The sequence below is a fragment of the Mustelus asterias genome, chromosome 18 (genome assembly GCF_964213995.1).
Source record: "Mustelus asterias chromosome 18, sMusAst1.hap1.1, whole genome shotgun sequence".
Lineage (NCBI taxonomy): Eukaryota > Metazoa > Chordata > Chondrichthyes > Carcharhiniformes > Triakidae > Mustelus > Mustelus asterias.
The window spans coordinates 16,138,332-16,162,768 of record NC_135818.1 but is presented as its reverse complement, the minus strand read 5'-3'; the positions used below and the strand labels follow the sequence as shown (position 1 = coordinate 16,162,768).

General features: G+C 49.0%; 1 protein-coding gene across 1 annotated transcript in view; it reads right to left on the bottom strand.

Moving 5' to 3' along the window:
* The window catches only part of LOC144506884 (pleckstrin homology domain-containing family G member 3-like), a 151,016-nt gene extending 130,540 nt beyond the window's left edge, over positions 1-20,476 (bottom strand). Inside the window, exon 1 of the mRNA XM_078233240.1 lies at positions 20,372-20,476. Within this exon, the coding sequence (XP_078089366.1) occupies positions 20,372-20,420 (49 nt within the window). The 5' untranslated portion in view covers positions 20,421-20,476. The remainder of the gene's footprint in view (positions 1-20,371) is intronic.
* Between the last annotated feature and the right edge of the window lie 3,961 nt (positions 20,477-24,437).

Sequence of the window (24,437 nt, the reverse complement as noted above, 5' to 3'; positions counted from 1 at the left end):
CCTCTTTGGACTGAGGCCTACTGCCTGGATGTGTCAACTCTGGTTTCACACTGCACAAACTCTGCCATAACTTGGTGAAACATCAACTGATAATGGTTTTTAAAAAAGCTTTCACTTTCATAATATCCCAGTCTGCATGAGCTGAGGTAGTCAGGTGTTGTAACAGCTCATTTCTACAGTCCAGCTCCCTCAAACAATAATCTGATAATGACCAGATAATCTTGAGCAATGATGTTGGCTGAGGAATTATATTCGCCACACTCTGCACTCGATCAAATACATACCAGAGGATTTTTTGCAAACAAGAGGCCTCAGTTTGATAGAATCCCTAAAGTGCAGGAGGAGGCCATTTGACCCATCAGGCCTGTACCGACAACAATCCCCTCAGCCCCTATCGCCGTAACCCCATGTTTTTACCCTGCTAGTCCACCTAACACTAAGGGGCAATTTAGCACGGCCAATCCACCGAACGTGCACATCTTTGGACTGTGGGAGGAAACTGGAGCACCCGGAGGAAACCCACGCAGACACGGGGAGAACATACAAACTCCACACAGACAGTGACCCAAGGCCGGAATCGAACCCGGGTCCCTGGCGCTGTGAGGCAGCAGTGCTAACCGCTGTGCCACCGTGCCATCCCACATCAGAGAGGCAGCCCCCACCCCTCCCCCTTCCAGCAATGGAATGTCAGCTGAGATTTTGGACTCCAGTCCCTGGAGTGGAGTATGAACCCACGTGAGGCGAGAGTGTTAGGCAGTGAGACATGGTTGACACTACTTTTTTCTTTTGAGAGAGGAAAGTTTCTCCTCAGACACATCCTGATCCGTCCCTCTGAAATCCCGTCAATCAGACTGTGGAAAGTTATTAATAGGCCAAGGCTGAATGGGATCTTGTTTATACCCAGGGAGCTGACTGAATGTTTGGGAGGGAGAGGGAGATGCAATGAGAATCAATGGGGGAGTTTCCTTTTTTAAAAAAAATCACTTGGCAGTATTGATTTAACAAACTAAACACTGGGATTTACTGACCTTGAGAGCAAGGTAGGTTAATAAGTAAATTGAACTCTTCTGTAAATAATCATTTACAAAAACACCTTGCATTTATATAGCACGTTTAATGCAGCAAAACATTCAAAGATGCTTCGTGGGGCATTATCAGACAAAGGTTTATCTCGAGCAAAAGGGATGTTCGGACAAAGCTCAGACAAAAAGATAGGTTTGACACAGATCGGCACGGTGGCACAGTGGTTAGCACTGCTGCCTCACAGCGCCAGGGACCTGGGTTCAATTCCCAGCTTGGGTCACTGGTGTGGAGTTTGCACGTTCTTCCCGTGTCTGCGTACGTTCCTCCGGGAGCTCCGGTTTCCTCCCACATTCCAAAGATGTGCACGTCAGGTTGATTGGCCATGCTAAATTGCCCCTTAGTGTCCCGGGATGTGTAGGTTAGAGGGGTAAATATGAGAGATTGCGGGGATAGGGCCTGGGTTGTCGGTGCAGACTCGATGGGCTGAATGGTCTCTTTCTGCACTGTAGAACTTCTATAACGAGAGGTTTAGGAGGAATCTCTGACCTGGGAACCTAGACCGCTGAAGGTACAACCACCACCAGTACGGGAAAGGAAACCAGAGATGTATAATGTTTATCGACTAGTGTCATGAGTAGGGTTACATTAACACTGCAATGAAGTTACTGTGAAAAAACCCCTAGTCGCCACACTCCGGCGCCTGTTTGGGTACACTGAGGGAGAATTTAGCATGGTCAATGCACCTAACCAGCACGTCTTTCGGACTGTGGGAGGAAACCAGAGCACCCGGAGGAAACCCACGCAGACACGGGGAGAACGTGCAGACTCCACACAGACAGTGACCCAAGCCGGGATGGAACCCAGGGTTGGCGCTGTGAGGCAGCAGTGCAAACCACTGTGTCCAAGAATCGGAGGAGCACTGAGGTCTTAGGCAATCGTAGGGCTGGAGAAGGTTATAGCAATAGGGAGGGACAAATCCGAAGATGCCATCAGAGACGATGGACTGGCCTTCCATTCCATTCACAGACAGAAGTAGAGACAAGTATTATATAAATTGGCAGTATACCAACTGTGCTAAAAATAAAAAATCAGAAATGCTCTGCCACTGGTTATATTTGTAAATTAATGTTGAATTAATCTTGGTTTGCTTACTGATTTATAGCTTGTCCACAATTTAAAAAAATCTTGACAGGCTACAACTTTCTCAGGCTTGTGAAGAAATTAAAATACTTACCTTAGTTTGAAGTTGGAAGGTTGGGAACTCTGGTTCCCACTGAGCCTCAAGCTGCCTGTACACGGACCAGCTGAGAAAAGGCCTCACATTTGGAGTTTGGTGATTTTGTGCAGGGCCAGTGTCTTGGCCTTGGTGAGGAAGACAAGGTTTCAGTGAGATTGGTTGGCTCACAAGATGGGGGTGGGCTGTTGGAAAAATCCACGGCATCTATTTTGGTCTCATCTGTCAGCCACTGTGTGGTGCGTCTGACCACAGTTGGCTTGTTAATTCACAATGTACCTCATACTTACCCTGAATGTTAGAGCCCAAGATGGATATTGCAAATTGTTTTAACTTTCTGAATGCGTTTATTCAAAATTGATGGAGCCCTGTGGTACCTGGCGCTGGGAGGCAGCAGTGCTAATCTCTGTGCCACCATGCCATCCCTAATGGTGGAGGGCAACATGGCTATCGCAAATGGCTCACCAGCACACCTTCGGGTACTGGGGCACGGGCTTGGTACCGAGAGGATCAAACGTGGGTTCCCCACTGTATGCTTGAAAGTGAGAGGATTAAAATGGCGGTGCTTACATGTTTTTCAACCCAATAGGCCTCCAGCCCTACAAACCTTCAGGATCTTGAAGCTTCTTCAATTCTGGCCTCACTTGTACATCCCAATTTGCTTTGCTCCAATAGCAGCAGCCATGCCTTCAGTTGCCCCGGCCTGAAGTTCTATTATCTTCCCAATTCCGACTACCTCTCCTTAACATTCTGCTACCTCAGGAGGCTCCTTAAAAATGACCTCTTTGAGCAAGAATCTACTCACTTGTTCTACTCCCATGTAACCTGATTCACTGTCCTTTATTGGTTGATAATGCTCTTGTGAAATACCTTGAGATGTCTTACTATGTCAAAGGCTCTATATAAATGCAAGTTGTTGTTGCTGTTAAATTAATCACCGCAACATGAACTGGGCTTTGAGGGGGTTAGTTGTCAGGGCACTATCCAAACAGTAAGATTAAATATGTTGCAGTCACACAGATCTAGTCCTGAATTGTCACGCATGGTGGTACAATAGTTAGCACTGCTGCCTCACAGCGCCAGGGACCCGGGTGCGATTCCAGCCTGTGTGGAGTTTGCATGTTCTCCCCGTATCTGTGTGGGTTTCCTCCGAGTGCTCCGGTTTCCTCCCACAATCCAAAGATGTGCGGGTTAGTTTGATTGACCGTGATAAATTGCCCCTTAGTGCCAGGGGGACCAGCTAGGGTAAATATATGGGGTTACAGGGATAGGGCCTGGGTGGGATTGTGGTCAGTGCTGGCTCGATGGGCCGAATGGCCTCCTTCTGCATTGTAGGGATTCTTCATTCATGTTCCCAAGGTGACACAAGAGTGAGTTAAACACACGACCTCAATAGGGACCAGATACATGAAATAGTTAAACATGGAACTAGGAGTTAAATGCTCTGCCGTCTCAGTCATGAGAGGGTTAAACACATAGCTGGTAACACAAACCTGGTCCTCGGGGGTTAAACCTGGTGCGGTGGATTATGACAGTTAAACACACCATCGGGGCTTGGTACTGAAAGGGTTAAGTCCGATAACATGCTCTTCACTGGTTGCACGTGGCTTCAGCTGTCCAGAGACAAAGGTACCCAAATCTTAACCATCCTCGTGCAGGACGATCGTGGATTTCAGACAGCGGACAACTCTTCCACATATTCGGGTGGAAATTGATCCGCAAGCTATCAAAGCAGATTCACCATCTTAATTACAGCAACAGGGCAAATAATTAACCATTAGAAAATGCAACCTTCCCTCTGGTGCTGCTTGCTAGGGCACAGTGAGGGGGAAATTCATTTACAGGACTGCACACACAACTGGAGTAAGACCCGCTGGTTACAACACTGCTAATCGCCAATATCTACCTTCGTCAGGTCACAGCACTCCTCTTTCCCATGTCCCAACTACCGCCCCCCCCCCCCCACCCCATGTCCCAGCTCCTCCCCAATCAGCCCACCCCATGCCTCAGCTCTCCTCCCATCACCCACCCACCCCATGCTCCAGCAAACTCCTCCATCAGCCCCCACCCCATTCCCCAGCAACCCCCCCCAATCAGCTCCCCCTCAATCAGCCCCCACCCCATGTCTGAACAACACCCCCAAACAGCGCTCCCCCCCACCCCATATCCCAGCTACCACCCCGAATCAGCCCCCACCCCATGCCCCAGCAACCCCTCCCATCAGCTCCCCCTCAATCAGCCTCCACCCCATGTCTGAACAACACCCCCAAACAGCGCTCCCCTCCACCCCATATCCCAGCTACCACCCCGAATCAGCCCCCACCCCATGCCCCAGCAACCCCTCCCATCAGCTCCCCCTCAATCAGCCTCCACCTCATGTCTGAACAACACCCCCAAACAGCGCCCCCCACCCCATATCCCAGCTACCACCCCGAATCAGCCCCCCTCCATGTCCCAGCAACCTCTCCCATCACCCCCATCCCATGCCTGGTCTCCTCCCAATCGGCCCCCACCCCATGTCCCAGCAACCACCCCAATCAGCACCCCCCTTCCCGTCCAAGATACCTCCAGAGTCAGCCCCATATGTCCCAACAACCTCCCCCATTCAGCCCCCCATTTACCAACTATCTCCCAAATCAGCCCCACTCTATCTACTAACCAACCCCACCAAAAACAGATTGACTGTTCAATCACATTCTCTGATTTGGGAGACCTCGCTGTGTTTACAGTGACTGCCACTTTTCCCGGTTACCTGCACTTCAGAAATAGTTCATTGCTTGAAGGTGTTTTGGATAATTAGGAAAGACACATTGTGGAAGGATTCCTGAGTTAATTATAAGACCATAAGACATAGGAGCAGAATTGGGCCATTCAGCCCATCGAGTCTGCTCCACCATTCAATCATGGCTGATAAGTTTCTCACCCCTGTTCTCCTGCCGTTTCCCCGTAACTTCTGATCCCCTTACCAATCAAGAAGTTATCTATCTCTGTTTTAATGCACTCAATGGCCTGACCTCCACAGCCTTCTATGGCAATGAATTCCACAGATTCACCACCCTCTGGTTGAAGAAATTCCTCCCCATCTCGGTTCTAAAAGGTCGCCCCTTTACTCTGAGGTTGTGCCCTCAGACCCTGGTCTCTCCTCCTAATGGAAGCAGCTTCTCCACGTGCACTCTATCCAGGCCTTTCAGTATTCTGTAAGTGTCAGTGAGATCCCCTCTCATCCTTCTAAACTCCATCGAGCACAGACCTAAAGTCCTCAAACGCTCCTCATACGTCAAGCTTTTCATTCCCGGGATCATTCTTGTGAACCTCCTCTGGACCCTCTCCAAGGCCAGCACATCCTTCCTTAGATATGGGGCCCAAAACTGCTCATAATAGTCCAAATGTGGTCTGACCAGAGCCTTATACAGCCTCAGAACTACATCCCTGCTCTTGTATTCTAGCCCTCTCGACATGAATTCTAATATTGCATTTGCCTTCCTAACTGCAGACTGAACCTGCACATGAGCCTTAAGAGAATCCTGAACCAGGACTCCCAAGTCCCTTTGCACTTACGATTTCTGAAATCTCTCCCCATTTAGAAAATAGTTTTGCCTCTATTCTTCTTACCAAAGTGCATAACCTCACACTTTTCCACATTGTATCCCATCTGCCACTTCTTTGCCCACTCTCCTAACCTGTCCAAATCCTTCTGCAGCCCCCCCACTTCCTCAACACTACCTGTCCCTCTGCATATCTTTGTATCATCTGCAAACTTAGCCACATTGCCCTCAGTTCCTTCATCTGGATCATTGATGTATAAAGTGAAAAGTTGTGGTCCCAACATTGACCCCTGTGGAACTCCACTCGTCACCGGCTGCTATCCTGAAAAGGACCCCTTTATCTCCACTCTCTGCCTTCTACCAGTCAGCCAATCTTCTATCCATGCTAGTACCTTGCCTCTAACACCATAGACTCTTGTCTAGTTCAGCAGCCCCCTGTGCGGCACCTTGTCAAAGGCCCTCTGGAAATCCAAGTGGATAACATCCACTGGCTCTCCTTTTTCTAAGCTGCTCATTACCTCCTCAAAGAATTCCAACAGATTTGTCAGGTATGACCGCCTCTTGATGAAACCATGCTGGCTTTGCTCTATTTTACCCTTCACTTCCAAGTATTCCGAAATCTCATCCTTAACAACAGATTCCAAAGTCTTACCAACAACAAAGGTCAGACTAGATGACCTGTAATTTCCCACCTTTTGCCTCCCTCCCTTCTTAAATAGCGGTGTTACATTAGCTACTTTGCAGTCCTCTGGGACCCTCCCTGCCTCCAGTGATTCCTGAAAGATCACCACTAATGCTTCCACAATTTCCTCAGCTATCTCTTTTAGAACTTTGGGATATAGTCCATCCAGTCCGGGTGATTTATCCACCTTCAAACCTTTCAGCTTCCCTAGCACCTTCTCCTTTGTAATGGCCACCGTCCTCACCTCTGACCCCTGACGCTCTTGAGTCTTTGGTACGTCACTGGTGTTTTCCATTGTGAAGACTGATACAAAGAACCCATTCAGTTCCTCCGTCATTTCTTTGTTCCCCATTGCTACTTCTCCAGCCTCATTTTCCAGCAGTCCAGAGTCCACTCTTGCCTCTCTCTTACCCTTTATATATCTAAAAAAAAAACTCTTGCAATCTTCATTTATATTCCTAGCTAGCTTACCCTCATATTTCAGCTTCTCCTGCCTTATTTCTTTTTTAGTTGTCCTCTGTTGGTCTTTAAAGGCTTCCCAATCCTCTGGCTTCCCACTAATCTTCGCTAGATTGTATGTTTTCTCTTTTGCTTTTATGCTGTCCTTGACTTCCCTCGTCAGCCATGGTTGCCTCATCCTCCCCTTAGTGTGCTTCTCCTTCCTTGGGACCCCCGTTAAACCGCGTTATGAACTCTCCTTTCGTGGCCAACAAGCCCGGGTGTTGGACTCAAACCCAGAGCTTCTGATCCAGAGGTAGGGGCACTACCCACTGCACCACAAGACCTCCTGGTGATATTAATGAGACCAATAAAGTAGATCGAACAAATCCAAGGGTCAGACAGGGATTTATCATTGCTGGATAGAGAAGGCAATTCTTCACTCCCACTGTACTTACTTCTCCCACTCTTGTCTGTTAGTGCAGAGAAGCTCCGCTTAATCCCTTACCCAGAGAGCACAAACCGTGCAACTGCACATTAGATTGACCAGTTGCAAGTGAAATGAAAGTTACCATTGCCTCACAGCCCCCATATTAGCTTACTGAGCCCTGCACGGCCTTCACGCTGAGGCTTCAGTCTCCTCTACTCACCGAGTGCCACTTTACGTCTGGATTTGCTCTAGAGTCGAGTCCCCATTTATATTGTCCATCGACAGCTGAAGGCCCAGGCACCATGGAGGTATTGGAGAGTCGTGCATGGAGCCTATAAACCTCCGTTGCTAACGTCATATTGCACTCATTCAAACAGAAAAAAAGGAGAAACTCATCTCAGGGCCGGAGAGGGTTAACAGTCCCGATAAACCTCCTTGGCACACTCTACACTTAGAAGAATGGACCAATAGCGTGCTTTGCAAGTCACCACAAGGCACGGACTATCCTGAACTGAACTGTCTCCTCCTCAGTCACCATGACGACGAGATATGTGTGTTCCTCGAGGCCTATTGTTTCCTCTGTGTCCTGTACCGAGCTCTGCTGACAGATGAACTCCTACTCCTCGTGCACCCAGTATCAGGAGGAAAGGGCGGTGTTCCTTATACAACTCCCAATCGATGACACTGTGAGGGAATACAATCGAGCGGTGCTTTGGCTAACTAAATTTTCACCGGGCTGGAAGAAAGTCATGGATTTTCTCCTCAACCTCAAGCTCCAACATGGAGATGCTGTAAAGGCCACAGGATAAGGTTTGAATTCACGAGGAATTGGGCAGTCTAGAGGGAGGGGAAGGGGCCCTTTCTTTAACAGTAGTTGGCCGGGCAACGTTAATCAAAGTCTGACTGAGCCACTTGACCAGGGTGGTCCCATATTCGGTTGGGGTAGTATTGATGAAGTTGCTGCAATCAACCACATTTGAGAAAGGGAGGGGGAAAAGGTACGGTGGCACAGTGGTTAGCACTGCTGCTTCACAGCACCAGGACCAGGGTTCAATTTCAGCCTTGGGGTGACTGTCTGTGCAGAGTTTGCACGTTCTCCCCGTGACTGTGTGGGTTTCCTCCAGGTGCTCCGGTTTCCTCCCACAGTCCGAACGATGTCAAGATTAGGCGGATTGGCCGTGCTAAATTGCCCCTTAGTAACACAAGATGTATAGGCGAGGGGTATTAGGGGTCAACATCCTTTCGCAAAGGGAGGGGAGTTTAAAACTAGTGCGCATAGGTTTAAGGTGAGAGAGGAGAGATACAAAAGGGTCCAGAGGGGCAATTTTTTTCTAACAGAGAGTGTTGAGTGTCTGGAACAAGCTGCCAGAGGTAGTAGTAGAGGTGGGTACAATTTTGTCTTTTAAAAAGTATTTAGACAGTTACATGGGTAAGATGGGTAGAGAGGGATATGGGCCAGATGCAGGCAATTGGGACTAGCTTCGTCCCAAAAGGGCAACATAGACAAGTTGGGCCGAAGGGCCTGTTCCCATGCCGTAAACCTCTATGACTTTATGGGGCGACAGGGATAGGGCCCGGGTGCAAAGCTCTGTCGGCGAGTCAGTGCAGGTTCAATGGGCTGAATGGCCTCCTTCTGTGGCCAACAAGCCCCGGTGTTGGACTGGAACCCAGAGCTTCTGATCCAGAGGTAAGGGCACGAGCCACTGCGCCACAAGACCTCTCCTAGTAATTCTATGATTCTATGAAGGTGAAAGGACCAGTTAAATAGGGTCAGGGTGGAGGTTCCATCACGTGGATGCACATACTGCTCTTTCCAGCAGGGGTCACCACACTGTGTTCAAGAGTAACACCCTACCTGATATTGGGGAGGGTCACACTGTTTGTTACACCCAATTATAACACTCACACTCAGTCAACTTTGGCAAATAACCCAGCATAGATCAGGCATGGTACCGAGGGCCTGCCAGCCATTCTGCCTTAGTGCCACACTGAGTGGGATATTACCAGTCATTGGGGAGCTTATGGAACAGACATTGCTGTGTCTGACACCCTGTCTTCATATCACCCTGGACTTCCACTGTATGGAACTAACTGCATTTATATAGCACCTTGACTGCAGAAAAACATCTCAGCTGTGGCACAGTTGGTGGCACTCTCGCGCCCCCGACTCCCCCCCCCACCCCCCCGCCCAGTCAAAAGGTCGTGGATTCAAACTCCACTCCAAAGACTTTGAGTACACGACACACAAACCAAATCCAGCTGACACTCCAGTGCAGTACTGAGGCAGTGCAGCACTGTCTGAGGTGCCGACATCTACAATGAGACATTAAACCTGTCGGCCCTCTCGGGTAGATGTGCAAGATCCTGGGGTGCTAGTTCAATGAAGAGAGGAGGAATTATCCCCGGCGTCTTGGGTCAAGATTCACCCTCTATGAATATCACCAAGATTATCAGCTCATTGGTTTTGTGGGAGCTTGCTGTGATCAAATTGGTTATGGCATTCCCTCTATCGCAACAGTGACTGCAAAGCCCTGAGGCCAGGAACAATGTATTATAAATACAAATCTTTTTATAGAATCCCTACAGTGCAGAAAGAGGCCATCCGGCCCATCGAGTCTGCACCGACCACAATCCCACCCAGGCCCTATCCCCGTAACTCCACATATTTCCTTGCTTTCCATAGAATACCAAAGAAAGGTTTGTATTGCTGTAACGCCTTGCGCAACCTCAAGACATCCCAAGACGCTTTACAGCCAATGAAATACTTTTGGGACATGGTTTTAATGTAGCAAAATGCAGGAGCCAATTTGCGCACAGCAAGATCCCACTGGCACCATCCTGACTTTGCAAAAATAATCACCTCCTTTTTCTCCTTTTAAGCTCCGAGACCTGTTCGAGTCATAGACTTGAAGATCATAGATCATAGAATCCTACAATGCAGGAGGAGGCCATTTGGCCCATCGAGTCTGCACTGACCACAATCCCACCCAGGCCCTATCCCCGTAACCCCATGCATTTACCCTAGCTAGTCCCCCTGACATTAAGGGTCAATTTAGCATGGCCAATCAACCTAACCCGCATATCTTTGGACTGTGGGAGGAAACTGGAGCACCCGGTGGAAACCCATGCAGACACGGGGAGAATGTGCAAACTCCACACAGACAGTGACCCGAGCCGGGAATTGAACTCAGGTCCCTGGCGCTGTGAGGCAGCAGTGCTGACCACTGTGCTACCAGTAAGTCGAAAGAGCTTCTCCTCCAATCCCTGAGCAATCCTAATTACCAGCTATTTCCTGAAGTCTGGGAATGTGTTTTGTTTTTTAGCTATTTGCGATAAATGAAGTTACAGAGAGGGATAAAGGGGTCACTTTCCAGCTTTCTGGAATGCCTATTCCAGTTGGTCAGTCTCAACCGGATTGGTATTGTTAACGGAGGGGGACTCTCTCCATCAGAGCAGTTCCATCTGTCACCGAGACTCTCAAACGCCTGACATTCAACCTAACTAAACCTCTCCAACCCCCCGGAGGGTGGGTTCAGCAATTCATCATTTTGGAATTAACCATTTAAGATAAAAAGGCCCCAGGCTTTTTTTTAAAACAACATCTAGCTGCCCCTGAATGAAAATAAGAGATAGGAGCAGGAGTGGGCCATTCGGCCCTCGAACCTGCTCCACCCTCAGAATCATAGAATCCCTACAGTGCAAAAGAAGGCCAGTCAGCTCATTGAGCCTGCACCAACAACAATCCCACCCGTAACCCCCCCCTTATATACTCTGCTAATCCGCCTGACACTAAGGGGCAATTTATCACGGCCAATCAACCTGACTCGCACATCTTTGGAGTGTGGGAGGAAACCGGAGCACCCAGAGGACATTCATGCATACACGTGCAGACTCCACACAGACAGTGACCCGAGGCCGGAATTGAACCTGGGTCCCTGGCGCTGTGAGGCAGCAGTGCTAACCACTGTGCCACCGTGCCGCCCTAACATTCAACAAGATCATGGATGATCGGATAGTGCTTTCATTCCCATCTACATCCCCCTCACATTTGACCCCTGCCTAACAGGAATCTATCTATCGATCTCCGCCACTGACTCCACTTTCACCGCCTTCTGAGGCGGAGAGTCCCAAAGTGGCACAGCCCTCAGAGAGAAAATGCTGCTCCTCTCTGTCCTATCAGGGTAACCAGTAATGTGAAACCAGTAGGTGTAAGATGGGGAAGGAGCATCCTGCTTGAACCTCGATTGCAGTTTGAGAGGAGCTCGCTCGGTCATTTTGGACAGCAATAGAAGAATGGAGTGAACTTCAACAGCTTATCAAAGTTCATAGAATCCTCACATTGCAAAAGTAGGCCATTCGGCCCATCAGGACTGCACTGACTCTCAGACAGAGTAGCTTGCCCAGATCCTATCCTCCACCCTGTTCCCATAATCCCATACATTTACTGTGCCTATTCCACCTAAACTACACATCTTGGGACACTGAGTAGTGGGGGAGGGAGTTATCAACTGAGGACACATTTGGGGCTCGGTTACGAGGCATCACATGGTTAGGGCGGCACGGTGGCACAGCGGTTAGCACTGCTGCCTCACAACGCCAGGGTCCTGGGTTCAACTCCGACCTCAGGTGACTATCTGTGTGGAGAATCCATGTCTGTGTGGGTTTCCTCCGGGTGCTCCGGTTTCCTCCCACAGTCCAAAGATGTGCGGGTTAGGTTGATTGGCCATGGTAAATTGCCCCTCAATGTCAGGGGATTAGTGGGGTAAATATGTGGGGTTATGGGGATAGGGCCTGGGTGGGTGCAGGCTCGATGGGCCTCCTTCTGCACTGTAGGATTCTATGAAATAGCCTGACGATGCATGTCACCCCTCCCTTACGGATATTAGTTATGTGGGTGATCGGTGATAGTCGTCACCTGTGGCAACAAAGGTCAAAGCCTGAAGGAGAGAGGCAGGTTGGAACGAGACTGAGAAAGAACTAAACTAAGGTCAAATAACCTCAGCGGCTGAAACAGACAGTGAGTGCTCAGTGCAAAGCTCTCCGATTCACATTGTAGCTATCACCCAATCATGTATCTCGCTGAAGGACATTTCCTATGACGGGGCAATCTCAGGGCCACTGGACTCGTGGGACTGAGTCTTGGATGGAATGTGCCAGCTCCAATCAGAGCAAGTTTTCAGGGATCGTGAGAGTGCAGGGTGTGACACTGCTTTCTGTCCTGGCTGCCTCCGAACCGAAACATTCATCATCCACACACACACCGCAAACCTCACCACTCCCAGTCCCTGTCTCAATGCATTATACACTCAGTGTGAGTGCGTTTGTCTGTGTGAAAGACAGCAGCAGAGGGAGGGGGCAAGGGAGCAGCAGAGGAGGCAAAGGAGCGGCAAAGGGGACAAGGGAGAGAGAGAGAGAGACAGGGAGAGGGAGAGAGGTAGGGAGAGAGAGAGAGAGGTAGGGGGAGAGAGAGAGAGGTAGGGGGAGAGAGGTAGGTAGGGGAGAGAGAGAGAGAGAGACAGAGAGAAAGAGAGAAAGAGAGTCAGATAGAGTGGGTGGGGGGGCAAGGGGCTGGTGAGGGTGGAGGGCGTAAAGAGAGGGGAGGGGGGGTGGGGGAGAGAGTGGAGAGAGGACGCAGAGAGAGAGAGAGAGAGAAGCAGACAAAGAGAAAAACCATTAGATTTTCTTTTATAGATTTCATTCTGGTGTGGGCATTGCTGTAAGGGCAGCATTTTCCCCCATCCCCTGGCTGAATAGGCTTGTTCGGTTCCACCTCCCCGGGTGGGCTTTCAATGAGAATCAACAGCTTCACGGCCACTTTCACTGAGAATTCAATGATCAACGTCCCTCTGTGGGATCTGGACTCTCATTCTCTGGACATGTGGATTTGTAGTCCAGAATCTCATTCAAGCCTCCTGCATGTGGCAGGCAGAACCGATACACTAACACAGGGAGGAGGGAATAGAAGCATATATTGATAAAGTGATCGGAGGCCCGCGCAAACGCCAGTTTGAATCAGTCGGGCCGAATGGCCCTTGTCTGTGCTGTACATTCAATATCAATGAATTGTAATGGCTCCTGTTTAATTGGACTGATTGTTAGTCACTGTCGAAACGGTTCTAAATTCGAGCCCATTGAGCGGTGAATGGGTTTAGCTTGGCAGCGACTGCCCGGGGTTATGAAGCACTCTGCGCCATCCTGAAGAGTGGAGGTTCTACCGAGACCCAGTTTCCCAAATATCAGCCACCCAGACAACTGCACAACTTCCATAGCAGATAAAATTAATCAAAAGAATATCAAGTGACCATCAGCATGTAGTTTTTACATAATGGGTGGCATGGTGGTTAGCACTGCTGTCTCACAGCGCCAGGGACCCGGGTTCGATTCCGGCCTCGGCTCGCTGTCCGTGCGGAGTCTGCATGTTCTCCCCGTGTCTGCGTGGGTTTCCTCCGGGTGCTCCGGTTTCCTCCCACAGTCCAAAGATGCATGTGTTAGGTGGATTGGCCATGCTAAAAATTGCCCCTTAGTGTCAGGGGGATTAGCAGGGTAAATACATGGTGTTACGGGAATAGGGCCTGGGTGGGATTGTTGTCGGTGCAGGCTCGATGGGCCGAATGGTTGCCTTCTGCACTGTAGGGATCCTATGACTCTATTCTAAGAAAGGTTCAAAGGGGTGATGTTCAGCTTTGTCTTGGATAGAGCTCATCTTGACCGAGCCCCTTTATAGCAAGTTGAAAGGCTTGCTATAAAGACAAGGTTTTCAAGGCAAGTAACAAGCTGGATGCAGAACCGATGGTCCCTTACTGGGTGGAGAAGCTCACATGGGAGTGCCTGATCCAGAAACCCCTCCTTGCATGGAGCACCCCCTTCAAGAATCCCTCCCACATGGAGTTCGCAACCCAGAACTCACTCCATGTGGAGTCAATGATGAAGGAGTTGTGATATATTTCTATGTCAGGATGGCCATGACATTCCCATGCATCTGCAGTCCTTGTCCTATGTGGCAGAGGTCATGTGGAATCATAGAATCCCTACAGTGCAGAAGGAGGCCATTCGGCCCATCGAGTCTGCACCGACCACAATCCCACCCAGGCCCTATCCCCATAACCCATGCATTTACCTTAGCTAGTTCCCCTGACTCCAAGGGAGAATTTAGCATGGCCAATCCATCAAATCCGCACGTCTTTGGACTGTGGGAGGAAACCGGAGCACCCGGAGGAAACCCACGCAGACACGGGGAGGACGTGCAAATTCCAGATAGACAGTGACCCAAGCCGGGAATCGAACCCGGGTCACTGGCGCTGTGAGGCAGCAGTGCTAACCACTGTGCCACCGTGCCACCCTCCACAATGTGTCACAAAGCGCAACCAAAAGAGGCTTGGCGATTTGCTGCAGTGGGTCTTGCCCATGATGCACAAAGCTGCCAATTTGGCAGAGGGAATATATGTTTAAGATGGCGGATGAGGTGCCAAGCAAGAGAGTTCCTTTGTGCTGGACGGTGTTGAGCTTCAAGTGTTTTTGGAGCCACACTCATCCAGGCAAGTGGTGAGTATTCCATCACACTCCTGACGTGTGCCTGTAGATGGTGGACAGGCTCTGGGGAGTTAGGAGTTGAGTTACTCATGGCAGAGTTCCTGCTCCGGTAGCCACAGTATTTCTATGGCTGGTTCAGTCGTTCAGGGCATTGAAATGCCCATCCAAAGTACAGTCTGTGCCCTTGCCACCCCCAGTCAATGATAACTCCCAGGGTGTTGATAGTGGAGGATTCAGCAACGGTAATGCCATTGGATGTCAAAGGGCAATGGTTAGATCCTCTCTTGTGATGATGGTCATTGCCTGGCAGTTATGTGGCGCGAATGTTACTTGCCATTTGCCAGCCCAAGCCCGGATATTGGGTAGAGTGGCGAGGGTGTGGTCACATGGGGTTTTCCCTCATGTTGGTTCTTTCAGCACCTTCTATAAGCCCAGTTGGCCAGCTCAGTCAGTAGTGGTGCTCGGTGCCACTCTTGGTGGTGGGCATTGAAATCCCCCCATCCAGGGTACATTCTACTCCTTTGCCACCCTCAGTGCTTCTTCAAAGTGGTGTTCAACGTGAAGGAGTAGAGAGTGATTCGTCAGCTGAGTGAGGGCAAACGGGGGCAATCAGCAGAGGGTACCCTTACCCATATTTGACCCGGTCTGTCAGGGAATTCTGTTTTGGCTCAGGGTGGTGCGGGGGCGGAGAGGGGGGGAACTGTGCTGGGTCAGCAAGGCCAGCTGCAGGGTCAGGGAATTTGACACTGGGACGGGGGGGTGGGAGTGAGGGGGTGGAAGTGGGGGTGGGCTGTCTTCTGCTGGGACAGGGATGAGGTGTTGGTGTTTTACGCTGCATGCATTCCATGACTGTGTCCATCTGGATGGTGGGTTGGTACCAGCTACACGATGATTAACTGCTGTTCCCCGCAGTGGCAGCACGGTTTTCAGTATTTTCACGGGACGGTTTTACAGCTCCTGGCCAATGGGAAAGTCAGCGTCCCTCGTGATTTCATTCCATCTCATGAAACGTGTTGGTGCGGGGGAGAGGCGGGTGCGGGGGCAGGGGGGGGAGGCAGGTGGGGGAGGCAGGTGGGGACGGGGGTTGAATTACCTGTGACGCAAGACAGCACTGAGAGTCACCCAGTTGGGATGGACTTGAACCCCGCTGACTGTCCTCATTGAGGCTACACATCCACGACTTTTGTGTGGCGGATACAGGGCCGTGAGGCAGAGCACGAGTCCACAACAAGAGTAGACCAGGCCACTGCTGCAGTGCGGAGCATTCTGCTTTTGTTTCCCCACGAGGTCCCAGTCAGTTCCTGTCCAAATCAACCCTGGGTTTTTCACATTTTATTGGGTGGCGGTGCGATGAGTGAGCCTCCTGTCCAGTTTGATTGACACCCCGGTATTCCGGGGCAGGGTGCATCATGGGTAAGTCACCTCTCACAAATGGGAACACGGAGCTCTCTCCCAGCAGTGTGATTGTTCAGCGGGAATGTCCGGCATCACCGAATCCTCTAGATTGGGGCTGAGACACCAGGTCTGGATGCAGCGTTGCACAAATCCAGATCGATGGTAAGTATCCTGTTGGCATCCTCCAGCACTGATGTCTGCGTCTGTCCCGCTACATCACCAGCGTAAACAAATTCCCAGGATGTTGCAATGGCTCCACCATTGCTGAGCTCGTGCGCTCAGTCACCAACAGTCACTTGCCTCAATCGGGCCATTGAGGTTGGCCCATTGGAGGATGAACTCCCTGATAAAGGATCCAATTGATGGGCCAATCAGGGAGTCTTTGCCTTGTACATAACCGGGAGAGTCAGTTCCTCTGACACCCCCGGAGATAGACTGTTAACTACTAACACTCTGTGTACCGCTGTTAGAGTTTGTAAATAAAGGGATTTTGGTGAAGGGACATCTGCCTCCGAAGCCTTATTACACCAAGATAAACAACGAACGCTGTGACTGAAAGGTAGGATTCAGTGAATGCACCATCTCTGTGGAAGTTCACACAATCCTGGTGCGTCCCCAGATGTCAGTAAGATGAGCTTTGCAGCATCGACTGGACTGGCCGTACCATATCCGTATGTTTGGACATTTTCCCATCATGCTTTTCCCTCCTGGTCTGACATCACTGAGCTGGGCTATTTCACAGAACAGTCAAGAGTTAACCACATTGCTGTGGGTCACAGGTAGGCCAGACCAGGTAAAATTTCCTTCCCTAAAGGACATTACTGGACCAGACAGATATTTACACCGATCCAGTTGTTTGTCATTGCTGATAAACAGCAATGGAGGGCACTCAGGGACGGGCAATAAATGTTGACCCAGCGACGCCCACATCCCGTGAGTGAATAAAAAAAACTAGCTTTTTATTGCCGATTTATTGAATGTAATGTGGGGAACATGCCCCTGTCTACATCAACAGTGCTGAGGTGGAAATTGTCGAGAGTTTCAAGTTTCTAGGTGTCCCCCCATGCCGACGCTATAGTTAAGAAAGCCCCACCAATGCCTCTACTTTCTCAGAAGACTAAGGAAATTTGGCATGTCAGCTCCGACTCTCACCAACTTTTATAGATGCACCATAGAAAGCATCCTTTCTGGTTGTATCACAGCTTGGTCTGGCTCCTGCTCTGCCCAAGACCGCAAGGAACCACAAAGGGTCGTGAATGTAGCCCAAACCATCGCGCAAACCAGCCTCCCATCCATTGACTTTGTCTAACTTCCCGCTGTCTCGGCAAAGCAGCCAGCATAATTAAGGACCCCACGCACCCCAGACATTCTCTCTTTCACCTTCTCCCGTCGAGAAAAAGATACAAAAGTCTGAGGTTACATACCAACCGATTCAAGAACAGCTTCTTCCTTGCTGCCATCAAACTTTTGATTGGTCCCATCATATGTCAACTTGATCTTTCTCTACACTCTAACTGTAACTGCGACACTACATTCTGCACTCTCTGTTTTCCTTCTCCCCTATGTACTCTATGAATGGTATGCTTTGTCTGTATAGAGCGCAAGGAACAATAGTTTTCACTGTATCCCAATACATGTGACAATAATAAATCAAATCAAATTAATCGAGTTTCAATTCCTCCAGCTGCCATGGGGATCGGAACTCATGGTTCCCGCTCTTTATTCCAGGTTTCTGGATTACCAGTTCAGTAGCGTGGGCCGGAATACTTCGGTCCCACCAGCAGTGGGCATCATCCCGGGTGGGACAGGAAAATGTAGAGACAATGGCCAAAGGTCAATTGACTTTTGGGCCATTCTCCAAATTTTCCCATCCCGCCCACAAGGATGTCCGCCACTGGAGGCGCGGACCATAAAATCATAAGATATAAGAGCAGAATTAGACCATTCGGCCCATTGGGTCTGCTCTGCCATTTGACCATGGCTGATAAGTTTCTCAACTCCATTCTCCCACCTTTTCCCTGTAACATTTGACCCCTTACCAATCAATAACCTATCCATCTCTGTTTTAAACACCCTTAGTGGCCTGGCCTCCACAGCCCTCTGTGGCAATGAATTCCACAGATTCCCCACCCTCTGGCTGAAGAAATTCCTCCTGACCATTACCACCAGGCCTGGTGATACCTGACAGGGCTTGATGAAGTAAGGTTGGAGGAGTCTCATACAGAACACAGATATAGGCAGTCCTGTTCAGCGAAGTAATGTGTTTCAGTGCTGTAAATTATATCCTTCTCTGTAACGTTACAGAGGTTGATCCCCTTCTTGAGAAGCCACGCCGAACTCCCCAAAAAGAGGAATACCTCACCTTGTAATCTGTTTAAAGTGTGAGGGAAGGTATTAACTGTTCTTCATTAACGATTAGAGGTTCATTAACAGAAAGACCTGACACTCACTTTACGTGAATAATTAACAAGTTATTTATTTAACCAACTGGGAACTTTAACTAAACAAGTAACATATTGATTTAAGAAAGATATTATTGGAATGCTGTTCAAATAAATACAAGGCCGATTCATTACCCCAAAAAATATAATAACAGAAATTGAATTACTCTCAAAAAATATAAAACCAGGTGTCTTGGCTTTGGAAAAAACCTTTGGAGTTCTGTCGATTCTGCTGTCTATATGATTAGTAAGTTTGCAGATGACACCAAGATTGGTGGCATAGTGGACAGTGAAGAAAATTATCTCCAATTGCAATGGGATCTTGATCAATTGGGCCAGTGGGATGACAAATAGCAGATGGAGTTTAATTTAGATAAATGCGAGGTGATGTATTTTGGTAGATTGAACCAGGGCAGGACTTACTCAGTTAATGGTACGGCGTTGGGGAGAGTTTACAGAACAAAGAGATCTCGGGGTACATATTCATAGCTCCTTGAAAGTGGAGTCACAGGTGGACAGAGTGGTAAAGAAGGCATTCGGCATGCTTGGTTTCATCAGTCAGAACATTGAATACAGGAGTTGGGACGTCTTGTTGACGTTGTACAAGACATTGGTCAGACATTGGAATACTGTGTGCAGTTCTGGTCACCCTATTATAGAAAAGGATATTATTAAACTAGAAAGAGTGCAAAAAAGATTTACTAGGATGCTACCGGGACTTGATGGTTTGAGTTATAAGGAGAGGCTGGATAGACTGGGACTTTTTTTCTCTGAAGCATAGGAGGCTGAGGGGTGATCTTATAGAGGTCTATAAAATAATGAGGGGCACAGATCAGCTAGATAGTCAATATCTTTTCCCAAAGGTAGGGGAGTCTAAAACTAGAGGGCATAGGTTTAAGGTGAGAGGGGAGAGATACAAAAGTGTCTAGAGGGGCAATTTTTTTCACACAGGGGGTGGTGAGTGTCTGGAACAAGCTGCCAGAGGTAGTAGTAGAGGCGGGTACAATTTTGTCTTTTAAAAAGCATTTAGATAGTTACATGGGTAAGATGGGTATAGAGGGATATGGGCCAAATGCGGGCAATTGGGATTAGTTCAGGGGTTTAAAAAAAAGGGCGGCATGGACAAGTTGGGCGAAGGGCCTGTTTCCATGCTGTAAACCTCTATGACTCCATAAACTCTTTCTGATTTTGGTACCCTTCGTTAGATGGATGGAGAGTTCTCTTAAGAGTTATTCTAAACTGGCAGGGAGCTGCTCTTGCTCTCTCTAGGTGTTTAGAGATGGCAGCTCTTCAGTTAAACATAACTGCAGGCAGGTAGGTGAGTTTCTCTTTATAACCCTGATGACCTATCGATTTTCCTACACTCGGATTGGTCCAATGTTGTCAACAACAGTAAATTCAAATTTGATAGGTTCCTGATGGCTGAGTGTCTTCTTTAAACTGATGGGCTGTCAACATTCAAAAGCCTGCAAAACCTGTTACCAAGGCAACCCCAACGCTTGGTCCTGGTTACAAATGTTCCAATCTGTGTACCCTGTGTGCCTCTGCATTTTAAACATCCAAGCACTGAACTCAAACCAGCTTTTAAAAGGAACACATTTCACAAACTCAACTTCACAACAGTAATGATATTAAAATAAGACAGGTACCGACCTTCCACAGCTGGGGCCTCTTTAGCAGAACACAGTGAACCTTCCGGCATTCCAGCATGGAGTTAACCAAGTCCTCACTGGGGGGAAACAGAAGACACAGGTTTTAGAATTACACCTTGCCAGTCTCAAGATGTGTCACATTCCTACAATAAATACATCTGAGGCATCCCATTGCATTCATTCAGCCGATCATGGCCCTCCCTGGCAGTTGGATCATTTTCTTCCGTGTTATTCCCTGTATCGATCAAGATGCAGAAATTCTGGAGGAGTGTCGGGCTGGAGGAGTTCAGGGATGGGGAGGGGCAAGACGTTGCAGGGGTTGGAGCACAAACTTGCCAATTTTAAAATGGAACCGTCAAGGAGAAAATCCAGCACCACCTTCATAGAATCTACAGTACAGAGGGAGTCCATTTGGCCCATCGAGCCTGCACTGGCAATAATCCCACCCAGGTACTTTCTATTCCCCTCCTGGTCCCCCTGACTGGCCTCCTTCAACACGATATGGATTCTGTGAGAGAGAGACTTCAGGTACTCACTCTGCAGTGACACACGCTGGTGAGAAGTTGCAACTACAGCATGACAGTTGACATTGCAAAGCCAAATGGAAGTTGTTTCCAGAGCAGCGGTTATATTCACCGGTGTGGGACTCAAGGCACTGAAGTGTCAGGCACTGTTTTATTCTCAAGTGCGGCTTGAACCACGACCTCCTGACTGAGAGGCTAGAGGGCAGCCGGCTAAGCCAAGGTGAGATATAGAATCACAGAATCCCAACTGTGCGGGAGGCCATTCAGCCCATCGAGTCTGCATCGATCCACAATCCCACCGAGGCCCTATCCCTGTTACCCCACATCTTTACCCCGCTAATCCCTCTAACCTACGCAACCGACTCTCCGAAAGTGCATCTTAGCCAGGCCCTATTCCCGAACCCCCACACATTTACCTCACTAATCCCCCTAACCTACATATCTCAAGATACTAAGGGCCAATTTAGCGTAACCTACACATCTTTGGACACCAAGGGGCAATTTAACATGGCCAGTCCACCTAACCCACACGACTTTGGAGTGTGGGAGGAAACCGGAGCACCCGGAGGAAACCCACGCAGACACGGGGAGAATGGGCAAACTCCGCAAACACCTGAGGCTGGAATCAAACTAGTGTCCCTGGTACCTATGAGGCAGCAGTGCTAACCAGTGTGCCACCGTCCTGCCCCTTTTCCAAATGTCAAGCGATGGGTAATAAATATTGACCTCACCAGCAGTAAATTTATAAAAAAAACCTGGCCCGCTCCAAGAGCCTGGATTGGTACACCTATCCCTGCATCAGTCTCAGAGTTATACAGGACAGGCGGTGGCCGTTCGATCCATCATGCCCGTGCTAGCATTTTGAAAGAGCTACCTTTCAGTCCCGCTCTCCTCTCTTTCCTCATAGCCCTGTAGATCAATGTCTGTTTGGCACACTCACAGATCACCAGGTCCAAAATGTTCCTTTTAGTTAAAATAGCCAAAATCTGGCGTAGTCTGGACACTTTCTTCAATCCTGTTGCTTGGTCATGTCACAAAGAAAACCTTCTGAGCGCTAAACCTCCTTCACGTCCTTTCCTGCTGGAACACACTAATCCAAATCTCATTGTGTTGAACCAGGGTTAGACATGCGGTGACCTTTCAACTCCTTATGTCACATCCTATATGGTCGTCACCCTCGGCAACATCAGAGCTTGAAGAGTGTCGGGGGAGGGGGCGTTAAAACCAGTTGTAAAGTCACTGAAAGGGGTGATGGTCAAGAAAGGACAGGGTTATACCTCTGGATACAAGAAAGCAGGGCCTTATGGGCTGAATCTGTCACGCATTGTCCCTCAAGGGTCAATTGTGAACCCTACATAGCAACTAATTTGTGCACAGCAAGATCCCAATAAGAGCAATAGGATAATGAGCAAATAATCTGTTTCATCAATTTTTTTTTGAAGCATAAATGTTGCCGAGGACACGATTGCTCACACTAAATGGTTCTCAGACAGGCCTTCTTTGTTTAATATCTCATCCAAAAATAGGGCAGCACGGTGGTTAGCACTGCTGCCTCACAGTGCTAGGGACCCGGGTTCAATTCCAGCACGTTCTCCCCGTGTCTGCGTGGGTTTCCTTCGAGTGCTCCGGTTTCCTCCCACACTCCGAAAGACATGCAGGTTAGGTGGATTGGCCATGCTAAATTGTCCCTTTGGGTCCCAAGTGTTAGAATGTAACCGGTGACAACTTTGTATTGGATGTAATGTGACCAATGGGAACAAGATGTAATGGTCAGCTGACCCAGTAAAACATGGAACCAATCACAGAGTGATGTAATAGTCAGCTGACTCACTATAAATAAGGAACTACATAGAATTGTGGAGAGCTTGGGGTGGCCCAGGGCGAGGTCCCAAGTTTGGAATAATTATATTTCTTTATTAAACCCTTTCTTTGGTTTATAAGTTGGAGTAAGTTTTGCTGTATTTTCATTCGCTGCATTTTGAAGAGTTCCTTCTGAGGAAACACTAAGATGTGCCGGTTAGGTGGATTGGCCATGCTAAATTGCCCGTTAGTGTCAAAAGATGTGTAAATACATGGGAGTTCAGGAATAGTGCCTGGCTAAGATGCTCTGTCGGAGAGTTGGTGCAGACTCGATGGGCTGAATGGCACTGTAGGGATTCTATGAAAAGACGGCGCCTCTGATAGAGTGGCACTCCCTCAATACCGCACTGGGGGAGTCAGCCTGGATTCCAGGCTCAGGTCCCTTCCAGTGGAACTGGAACCCAAAACCTTCTGGGTCAATGGGTGCTACCCAGGGAGTTGCAGACAACACCTGGAGCAGCACCAGACGCCCTCCCCCACGGCTGCACCACCAGACGCCCTCCCCCACTCTCTCCTTCACTCCAAACATCCTAGCTCTTCAGCTCATTACATCTGGTGAGTTGTGGTGAAGTCGGGGAAAGGGTTGGAGAACAAGTCAGTGCCCAAACCATTCTGGACACGTGCCCTGGACGTCCATCAGGGGGAGGGTAGGGGGATGTCTGCAGGCCTCTGGCGGATTAACAGATGGGATGGAGCATGTTTCCCAGGGAGAGTGCGGAGAGGAAGTATAGTCCTCGGCTACTGGATCAGCTGTTAAACTGAGGCTCTGCCTCATGCGGATGTAAAGAATCCCATGACATCATTTTGTTTTATTCACTCGTGGGACATGGGCATCATTGGCTGCCCACCATGTATTGCCCATCCCTAATTCCCCTCGAAGATGGTGGTGAGCCGCTGCCTTCAACCGCTGCAATCCCTGTGGTGTAGGTACACCCACGGTGCTGATAGAGAGGGAGTTCCAGGGTTTTGACCCCGTGACAGTGAAGGAATGGCCGATATATTTCCAAATCAGGATGGAGAGTGACTCAGAGGGGAACTTGCAGGTGGTGGTGTTCCCATGTATCTGCTGCCCTTATCCTTCTAGATGGAAGAGGTTGTGGGTTTGGAAGGTTCTGCCGAAGGATCTTTGGTGAATTGCTGCAGTGCATCTTGTAGATAGTACACACTGCTGCTACTGAGCGTCGGTGGTGGAGGGAGTGGATGTTTGTAGATGTGGTGCCAATCAAGCGGGGCTGCTTTGTCCTGGATGGTGTCGAGCTTCTTGAGTGTTGTTGGAGCTGCACCATCCAGGCAAGTGGGGAGTATTCCATCACACTCCTGACTTGTGCCTTGTAGATGATGGATAGGCTCTGGGGGGTCAGGAGGTGAGTTACTCGCCGCAGTATTCTTAGCCTTTGACTTGCTCTTGTAGCCAGTGTTTATGTGGTGAGTCCAGTTGAGTTTCTGGTCAATGGTCACTCCAAGGATGTTGACAGTGAGGTGATGGAAACACCATTGAATGTCATTTCAAAGACCACCAGAGAGTTGCGGAGAATACAGATCCCTGAGCAAATATCAGTGCAGAAACAGATCAATATCTGATCGTTATCATGCCACTGTTTGTGGGATCTTACCATGCCTACATTAGCTGTCGTGTTTCCTACATCACAACAGGGACAACACGTCACAAGCAAACATGTGCAG